Source organism: Triplophysa rosa, linkage group LG2 (genome assembly GCF_024868665.1).
Source record: "Triplophysa rosa linkage group LG2, Trosa_1v2, whole genome shotgun sequence".
Lineage (NCBI taxonomy): Eukaryota > Metazoa > Chordata > Actinopteri > Cypriniformes > Nemacheilidae > Triplophysa > Triplophysa rosa.
In genome coordinates, this window is record NC_079891.1 from 8797459 (window position 1) to 8808004 (window position 10546).

Genomic DNA, 10546 nt, shown 5'->3' on the forward strand with positions numbered 1-10546 from the left:
AGCAGACAGTGGCCTTGTTTCCTATTGGAGAGGGCAGTTGTAATAGGATAGGTTAGGATTACAGGTAAGACATCCAAGACCTCTAACTTTGGCCAAATCCAGTGTGTCTCACCTAACCACGGACATGGAGGTACAAGGGCACCATTCTCACCATTGAGTGGCCATCTGACTTTTATCATCTCAGCGGGAATCCCCATTCAAACAACTGGACTGACCTTTGCTAACGGATTTAGTGACCGCAAAATAAAACACAATAAAGACTGCGTTGTTTGGATGACATCGTTTTGATCTCATATTCACACAAGCAAATCGACGGACTGCACAACGTTATTTCCTTTGTCACAGAACATCTGAAGCTCTGACAGTTTCAATTTCTTTACAAGCAGCCTCAATCTCAAGACATCTTTTACAGTCTGATCACATTTGAAAGCCTTTGAGTTCTTCTTTTCCTCACTTTCAGAGGATACTTTACCTCAACTGTCCTTCAAAATATTTTTTCAACATGGTCGTGGGTAAGATGAAGTTAACTTCCCAGAAAAGGGTTAAGCTGGTCCAAGGTTTGGGGTTGCTGTCATGGCTGGCAACACTGGGTGGAGCAATTACCTTCACTTTAGGATGCTTCCTAAAGACTGAGCTTCGAAGAAGAGGCGAGGTATTCATTCACATTTACCTAAATCATTAGCATAAAATCTATATTAACAAATGTAATAAATGTTTTAAAAGGGGCTTTTATAATTTTGTAGAACTATCTTGCAGGGATTAACCTATGTGAATATAAATATTATCTATGTAGGTCATAATAAGCTTAAGGAATTGTTCTTTGGAACTGAGCTCCTTAACATTCTAGATGTGTCATCATCAACCTTCTGAATAAATGCTGCTTTCCTGTAGCTAGTTTGTAGTGCATTGGGTTAGAAATGCAAAGGTTGTGAATTCATTCCCAGGAAACGTGCACACTGATAAAAGACATGTATAGACTAAATATACTCTGAGTGCTTTTGGATAAAAGCGACTCATTGGGGCATGTACAATTTTTATTTTAGCATGTTCTCCTTCGTTAAGGTTCAAAACACACATAACAACAACAACAATAATAATATGTTTAATGGCATGTTATTATTAACAATCATTTCAAATTTGCTTAGTTTATATTAGAATTAAAGGGGTGATATGACATGATGAAAAACATTGTTAACTTGTGTTTTTGAAGCAATACAATGTGCTTTTACGTTTTAAGGAGGAAAAATCTCATTATCTTTCACATACCGTACATTGTTGTAGCTCCTCTATGCCCTGCCTTTCTAATGCCCAGTTCACATTACAAGCGACAAAGCGACATGATCCCATTCACTTCAATGGAGAGCTGGCGACTTCCGGCGACACGAGCAGTAGCAAGTTAGCAACCCTTGGTGACTGGATGGGGCGTGTCTAGCAATGTGACAAAGTTAATAAATGTTTAACTTAAAATCAAATAAGGAGCGACTTTTGGGAGCGACAGCCAATAGGAGAGAAGATAGGAGCTAAAGTGATTCTCCTCCTCTCAGCTCCTGCAGTAAACGTCACCAGTAGTGGGAATGATGCCCACTAGCGATCTAACCCCTGGCGACCTGTAGTGACAAAGTCGCCTGTAATGTGAACGAGGGTCAATTTGCGTCGATTTATACAAAACATCGGAAAGCACTCTGGAAACCACAGTGTGCTCTGATTGACCAGTTAAGCAGTGCGTTGTGATTGGCTGAACACCTCAAGCGTGTGGTGGAAAGTTACACAGCCCTTACAATAACCACTACCTTCCAGGAAGAGGCCGATTGTCAGTTCATATGTCCTCTCACGCCCCTTTCAGACCACCAGAAACTAGCAGTGGCAGAGCGACGCGATCTCATTCATTTCAATGGAGTGACAGTGATCGTTGGCGACAGAAGCTGTGTCCCAATTCAGGGGCTGCAACCTTTAAGGTCGCGGACTTAAAAACGAGGACTTGGTTTCCAAAGCACGCAGCCTCAAAAGTCCAAGAAGCGAACTGAAATGAGACGGTCTAGCCTCGCAGAGGATTTCCTAATTGCGTGATTTGCGTCACCTGCTTCGCCTGTTGCGTGGTGCCAGCAGGACACAGCAGAGACATTTCTAACTTTTTTAAACAAATACGGAGCCAGAAAAATTATATTTTATTTTCGGGAATATGTAGATTAAAACAGCCCAACAGTATATTAAATTAACCAACCTTACAAATAAAAAAAACACAATAATGCACCAATAATGTTAATTAACAACATCATAATATTAAAACACTGAAATTGACCCTTTGTGAATTACATACTTTTTTAAAGTTTTGATAGATTATTAAAAAAATTCAAGCCGTTACAGGCGCGCAATGAATCTCGGGATAGCCAAAGCTGTTAAGGATACATTTGTTGTATCCTTAAAAACCTGCGTAAATAAGGTCGCATTTTGGGGCAGCTTTTGAAGCAACCTTTGAATCGGGACAGCCTTACCAGCCTTCAGTCGCGCTGCTGTGACGCAATTGGTCTTAAAATGCAGCCTTCAAAGCACGCAGCCCCCGAATTGGGACACAGCCAGAGTGTGGGTTTATCCAGCGACGGGTGTCAAGCGACAAAAGTTGAGAATTGTTCAACTTTATGCAAATGAAGAGCGACTTTCGCGAGGGACTACCAATCGGAGTAAAGCAGTGGAGCTCACGTCATCCGTCTCTCATCAGTTACTGGAGGGTTTGTTCAAACTGTTACTAAGACAACCAAAGCTAGGAATGCCTTCAAACGATCTCATAGCAAGAGAAAAGCTACACATAGTCTCGCGTAGCCAGACCTTCATACTGAAGCCGTCTGATCTAAGAAGGAAGGTCTGGAATTTATCGCCGCTTTCTTTGGCCAAGGCCCGCCCAAGAGGCCATATCAGAATCAGAATCAGAATCAGAAGAGCTTTATTGCCAAGTGTGCTTGCACACACAAGGAATTTTCTTTGGTGTTGGAAGCTTCTAGTACAGGCATTTAACACAATGACAATACAATATAATACGATTTACAGTCTAAAAGATTCTAAATTGTGCATATATAAAATATGACTGACAGGCAAAGCAACCAATCACATTTCGTTTTGTGCCGCATCATGTTTAGAGGCGTGGAATCTCCCCACTGGTGTAAATTCACAAACGTGTCAAAAGTTAACAGCAACAAAATGATTTTAAGTTTATGCCGTGAACATCGCATACTTTTAAGAATTAAGTGTTTAGTCGACCGCGATTAATTCTTATAGCAACCGTCGTAAACACGACAGCTTCCTTCTTAAGCCAAGCTGACACTACGGGACTTTTGGCTGGATTTTGCTGTCGCGGACAGATTTCCAAGGTCTGCGACAAAACCTTAAGATCGCGACCAAATCGGTGCTCGTTTCGGTCGCCGAAGCTCGTTAAGTATAAGCAGGTGTGCAATGTGATCTGGACCTGTCTCGAGCTATCCCAGACGCTACGATATTTTCAAACCTGTTTGATATTATCGCCTAGTGATCTCGTTGTGTGCGCGATTGAACGACCACATGGAACTAATCCAGCCAATCACAGTGCAGATGATATAAATGGAGGAAGAAGATGAAATTAAACATATTTTCGCTGATGGTCGGGACCTCCTCTTCACCCAATGTTACAAAAATGATGGGACCCCTAACCTAATATTTTGTTGCACAACCTTTAGAGGCAATCACTGCAAGCAAGCATTTTCTGTAGCTCTCAATGAGACTTCTGCACCTGTTAACAGGTAGTTTGGCCCAACTGCTCCAGCTGTCTCAGGTTTGATGGGTGCCTTCTCGAGACTGCAAGTTTCAGCTCTTTCCATAGATATTCGATAGGATTCAGATCAGGACTCATAGAAGGCCACTTCAGAATAGTCCAATGTTTTGTTCTTATCCATTCTTGGGTGATTTTAGCTGTGTGTTTTGGGTCATTATCCTGTTGGAAGACCCATGACCTGCGACTGAGCTTTCTGACACTGTCTTGACATTTCATTGTGCCCTGCACAGATTCAAGGCACCCTGTGCCAGATGCTGCACAGCAGCCCCAAAACATAACCGAGCCTCTTCCATGTTTCACTGTAGGTATAGTGTTCTCTTCTTTGAAAGCTTGATTTTTTCGTCCGTGAACATAGAGCTGATGTGACTAGCCAAAAAGCTCCAGTTTTGACTCATCTGTCCAAAGGACATTCTCCCAGAAGGATTGTGGCTTGTCAATATGAATTTTAGCAAATTCCAGTCTGGCTTTTTTATGATTTTCTTTCAAAAGTGGAGTCCTCCTTGGTCTTCTGCCATGCTCAAAATGCGATGGCTTGTGCGATCTGAAACTGAGGTACCTTCACCTTGGAGTTCAGCTTGTATCTCTTTGGCAGTTATCCTTGGTTTTTCTACCATTCGCACTATCCTTCTGTTCAATCTGGGGTCGATTTTCCTCTTGCGGCCGCACACAAGGAGGTTGGCTACTATTCCATGGACCTTAAACTTCTTAATAATATTTGCAACTGTTGTCACAGGAACATCGAGCTGCTTGGAGATGGTCTTGTAGCCTTTACCTTTACCATGCTTGTCTATTATTTTCTTTCTGAGCTCCTCAGACAACTCTATCCTTTGCTTTCTCTGGTCCATGTTCAGTGTGGTGCACACAATGATACCAAACAGCACAGTGACTACTTTTTGAGCACGTCTGTAAGGGAATTTCAGGATTGGATCAAATCTTAACAACTTTATTGTGAATTTGAATTACTTTGTAGATCACCAAACCCATGTAGGTTTTGATCTGGATCAAATTGTTAGTTTGTGTTGTTCAACACTTTTGAGTAAGATTAGGATATGTTTGTGCCAAAAAAATATATACATTATATTGATCCAAGTAGAAGGGTGGATTTCAGGAACCAAAAAATAATAATAAAACTTTAAAACTGGTCAAAAGTACATTTGTATCATGTAATATACACACAAGCATTATATTTTTATTTTGCTCTTGATAAGTGTAATTGTTAAAGTAATGAATAAGAAATAGATGAGTCTGCCTATGAGGCTTTTCAGTCGTATAGAAAAACGGCATAAAATAATACCAATTTAAATTTAAAGTGTTTATATATAAAGTGTGTCTTTTATATATATAAGTACACATACATACATACATATTATGTACTGTATATATACATATATATATAATATACTGCAGGGGTCACCAACTAGCGGACTCCGGTCCGAATGCGGACCGCGAGATGCATCTGTCCAGACCTCAAAGCCTTTTGACATAATAAATAAATGAACGCCTAACATTATTTTCTAATGCAATCAAATTTATACCAGGCACATCAAGGTCCGCTCAATAGCAGTTTGGGTCCTACGGTGCCACGGACAGTTAACACATGCGCAGTGCGCACTGTTGCTACGTTCAGACGTCGACGAGTGAAGAGAGCCGAGACAGACTCGCTGCACAGCGCGCAGAGAGATGTAACTGTCAGTGACTGAAAAACAATGTCCTTTTCAAAAGTTAGAAAAGTTGACGCTGAAAACCATGTTTTCCGAGATGAATTTATTCTTCCTGCATCAACATGCATGAGGCCGGTTTGTCTCATTTTCTCGGAGTCTGTTGCTGTTATCAAAAGTGGAAACCTTAAACGGCATTATGAAACTAGACGTAGACACTTTGAAGAAACTTACCCGCAGCAGTCCGAGGCAAGGACACAAAAAATATATTAGCTCAAAGCCTAGTAGGAGCGATCTACACGGGTCCTCCCTCCCTCACTTACCGCCCAACAATGAGCATATGAATGTTCTGTAAGAATACAGTGGATCTTAGGAAAACAAAACAAGCCCTTTACTGTTGGGAAAATGAAAAAAGAGTGCATGGAGGCTGCGTGTGAAACACTTTTAGAAGGAATAAAGAATAAAGAAATGAACTAAAAGAAAATATTAAACAAACCCCCCTTTCAGCTGCAACAGCCACAAGAAGAGCTGAAATGTTATCAGAGGATGTTCAGTCACAATTTGATGCTGCCATTTGTTAATCTCAGTTCAGCAGAAAACAACACTTTAGGCTTCTTTTAAAGTTGTTAATGTTGAAATGAAGTGCTGATTTTAGTTGAAGACTCCTGATATACTGTATATGGGATTTCCAAATCTAGATCATTTTGATTCAGATCAACTTTTCGAACAACTGGCCCCTGATGGTGGCTTTTTTAATTGCATGTTAAAGATCAGCTTGGACCATATAATAAATCTAGCATGTTTTCAGCTTAACCCTCCTATTATGTTCAATTTTTAGCAACACTTTTAATGTGTGGGGTCATTTTGACCCCAAACACTTCAATATATACAAAATTGCTCAAAAAGAAAGTTTTATGTTTTGTTATTTATTTACTCACAATTAACCTACCTACTATTTTACAAGTATTAAGAAAAAACACAGCTTTTCATAATTTCTTAATATTTATTTAAATTTGTTTCTACATGTAACATGTTGCGTTTACCTAGAAAAACAGCATTTTGCACCACATGAATTTATAGAATATTTAGGATAATATTAACATTTATTACATTTGTTGCAAGTTTTTTTCAAAGGGTAAATGCATTCAAGCTATACATTATTTTTATACTGTATCTACAGTATTGTACAGTACTGTATACTACATTGTTTTATACACAAAACGTGTTCCCTGGCTTTTGAACCAATGACCTTTGCACTGCTAATGCTTTACCAACTGAGCTACAGAAACACTTCTGTATATAGGCTATACATATGTATAGATATACACACACAAAAAAACAACATTCAACAGCTTCAAAAGTTTTCCTGTTTCTCAGTTGATAGAGCATCGGTCATGGGTCCCATACACTGCAGAATACCCTGTTCACTGCCAGTCATTTTGAATAAAAAGATCCACCAAAATGCAAAATTGTAAATGTAAACTGAAAACTAAATACAATTTCACAATAGTTAGTACTTTTTTTGCTACTGGGAATCTGTTGTGCAGATTTTGTGTGTGTGTGTGCGTGTGTGTTTCTGATGTTTGATACGATGAGTATCAAACTAAAACTAATATTTTACTTATGTTGGCAAGAGAGATTCATCAGGAAAAGGTAAAATAGAACAAAAAAAATTTAGAATAGAAAGTTAAGCATAAAAAGAACTTGGGGTCAAAATGACCCCAAACATCAACGATTAAGTTTAAATGTGTACAGACATTCTGAAAACTCTTGTCACATAAGATGAACATGTCTATGAACTATTTTAATGAAATTAGAAAAAGTCAGAAAGAATCAAGATTTAAATATGTATTTAGCATATTTAAAAAAAAAGTAAAAGTAGCTTTGGGGTCAATTTGACCCCAAACATAACAGGAGGGTTAAATTAATCAAATCATTTTTCAAGTTTACAAGTTTGAGTTAACAAACTCAATAAACCAGACATCGTTTAGACACTGGGTACAATGCAAACTTAAAATAGTTTGACATCAACAAACTCATGTCTTTTAGGTAATGGACAACACAGATATCCACTGTGTACCCAACACCTTAATGATTGTGGGCCTGGCATCGATGGGCATTAATTACTTTGCTGGTCGGATTTGCCAGGATGCCCTAGATGCTGGTCGTTTTCCACGATGGAAGACCTTCCTAAAGCCCTTTTATGGATGCTCAATATTCTTCACCACCCTTATGTTGATAGCAGTTATCCTGAGTTACATCATGAAGGGCAGCCTTGAGTCCTCTCTGAAGATCGGGTTAAAGAATGGCATCCGCTTCTACAAGGACACTGACACCCCAGGTCGCTGCTTCCAAAAGCAGACCATTGAACGCCTTCAAATGGAGTTCCAGTGCTGTGGTAACAATGACTACAAGGATTGGTTTGAGGTGCAGTGGATTAGCAACCGCTACTTGGACTTCAGCTCAAAGGAAGTCAAGGAGTGAGTCAAAAGCAGCACCAGTTAAAAGTCTCTGGCCTGTTTATTAACATCTGTCTTAACATCGATAGTTCAGTTTATAAATGTGCTCTCCTAAAACAAATATTTTGGTATGTGCTTTGGGTAAGTGCTCATAGGAAACACATTTGTGATGCATTTGTAATATCAGAGGTAGGATGACCATTTGTGATTGATTACTTAGGATGGACATCAATATCAGGTGTAATGCAAGTGTACACAGGGATTCCTGTGCCTATTGTAAAGAATATTACAAGTGTTTGTCACAACATTTTGTGAGAGCACAATGAAATTTAAACCTTTAAAGTGATCATAAGGAACTGTAGAGATTTTGAATGTTCTATTGATGACTTTGTGAGTAGTAGCCTAACTTAGAACCAACCCATACAATTTATAGTTTGAAATTTGTTTTCATCTTCTTTTCATTGTTGATTCCCCAGCCGCATTAAGAGCAATGTGGATGCCCGCTACTTGGTTGATGGTGTGCCTTTCAGTTGCTGTAATCCTAGATCCCCCAGACCTTGTATCCAATACAAAATCACCAACAACACTGCCCACTACAACTATGACCATCAGACAGAGGAACTCAACATCTTCATTGGTGGTTGCAGAGAAGCCCTGGTCAACTATTACATGGGGCTGATGAATACAATTGGTGGTGTAGTACTGTCTGTCTTTCTAATTCAGGTGAATTGCTGATTCTGAGAAACAAGATAGTATTTGCTTACTTTAATTACTAGCTTTTTTTGGAGTTACTTGTACTTCATAACATATGCTGCACAATTTTTAATTCATACATCACCATCATTCATTAAACTATTCAGATACACATGCATGCTGAAATAAATTTGTACTAGGTGTGTAAAAAATCCATTTAAACTTTAAAAAACCTTACAATCTTGGTGAACTGCTACTAACTGTATATCTGTTTATCTATTAATATTAATAGTTACATTTTGGAGTATCATTCTCTTACCACCTAATTGACCTCTTGTTTACAGAGCTCAGTTCTGGCTAGCTTACGCCTACTGCAGACTTCTATGGAGGCCGTAGCAGGACAGGAGAATCTAGAGATCGAAACTGAAGGCTACTTGCTAGAAAAGGGAGTGAAGGAGACCTTCATGGAGTATTTGGATCCTGTGCTGAAACTAATGTTGCTAAACCAGGTAACCTCTCCTGAGGCCACTGGAACAATCAACGCCGACAGCTAAAGAGTCAGATTTATCTCAAATTCATTCAAGTGGGAGCTGATATGAGTCCTCTGTGCTGTCAACTATATGAAGTTTTAGTGTTACATAATAAAAACTGAATATTTAAAACATTTCTATAATTGTTTGTTTACCCTAAAACAGGGGTGTCCAAAGTCGGTCCTTGGGGACCGGTGCCCTGCAAAGTTTAGCTTCAACCCTAATCAAACACACCTGAACCAGCTAATCAAGGTCTCAGTAGGCAGACTAGAAACTTCCAGACAGGTTGTTGAGCCAAGTTGGAGCTTAACTCTGCAACACAGCCTTTGGACACCCCTGCTCTAAAATGAATTTGTTATTTTCAGCATATCAGTCTCAATGATATCAATTCAGAAGCACATTACCTCTCACTCCACATTGGTCAAGGCATATATGTGCGATTGCTATACTTGGGGTGGGTAAATTATATTTTGTTCATGCATCTAAAGCGGGGCCAAACTCAGTCCTGGAGGTCCACTGTCCTGCAGAGTTTAGCTTCAACCCTAATCAAACACACATGAACCAGCTAATCAAGGTCTCACTTTATAGTTTCCTATAGTTTCCAGGGAGGTGATGAAGCAAGTTGAAGCCAAGATCTGTACGATAGTGCCAGTGGCCCCCCAGGACTGAGTTTAGGCACCCCTGATCATTAATGTCCTTATGCTTTTAATAAATGAGTGAGAAGTGGTCTTAATGACTGAAGGTCCTATTACATTTATAACCAAATTACATCATATCTTAAAAGGTGTCTGATTGTGTAATAAAGCATGTTTTGTAGTACTTCCACTGGATATTTGTAAAACAAGCAAATTGCATTTAAAAACCAAAACAATGCCATTCAAATCTAATATTCCAAATCCAACACATAAGGTGTGACACAATAAAGCAACAACCTATAATTATCTTTCACGTGTAGTTGGCTGATTGTATCGCACAACATTTTCACTTTCATTGTCAGACAAACTACTTGAAATGTTGCATCTAGGACACAATATTCAATAAATTATTGTGTATTAAACACATAAAATGTTTATTTTTTTATCAGCATAAATTTATAGTAAATGTCAAGATGATGTAGACAATGCTCAATGCTCTGCTAAAAAAAACGAAATTGCAATTGTGATAAATCTGACCTAAATCTAATAAATCTGATGTTTCAAACACCTTTGTTGTGACGTGCCATTTGTGGAAATAGATGCATACTGTATGTATCCTGCTTCTGTATTTTTATTGACAGTCTTGCACAATTTCTGATGTACACATACACATATTCACATGATCAGACAATCAGGTAGCACACACACACGCGCGCGTGCGCGTGCGCGTATACACACACGTAAAAGATGGAAACCTAACGTGTGTGTACGC

The 10546-nt window shown here is 39.0% G+C and overlaps 1 protein-coding gene across 1 annotated transcript; it reads left to right on the forward strand.

Moving 5' to 3' along the window:
* The first annotated feature begins 201 nt into the window (after window positions 1-201).
* On the forward strand, window positions 202-10341 carry rom1a (retinal outer segment membrane protein 1a). The gene is made up of 4 exons (XM_057351782.1): window positions 202-652; window positions 7507-7937; window positions 8393-8639; window positions 8954-10341. Exons 1-4 carry the CDS (start codon window positions 503-505, stop codon window positions 9161-9163), a joined length of 1038 nt encoding a protein of 345 aa, XP_057207765.1. The 5' UTR covers window positions 202-502; the 3' UTR covers window positions 9164-10341.
* Window positions 10342-10546: the final 205 nt, after the last annotated feature.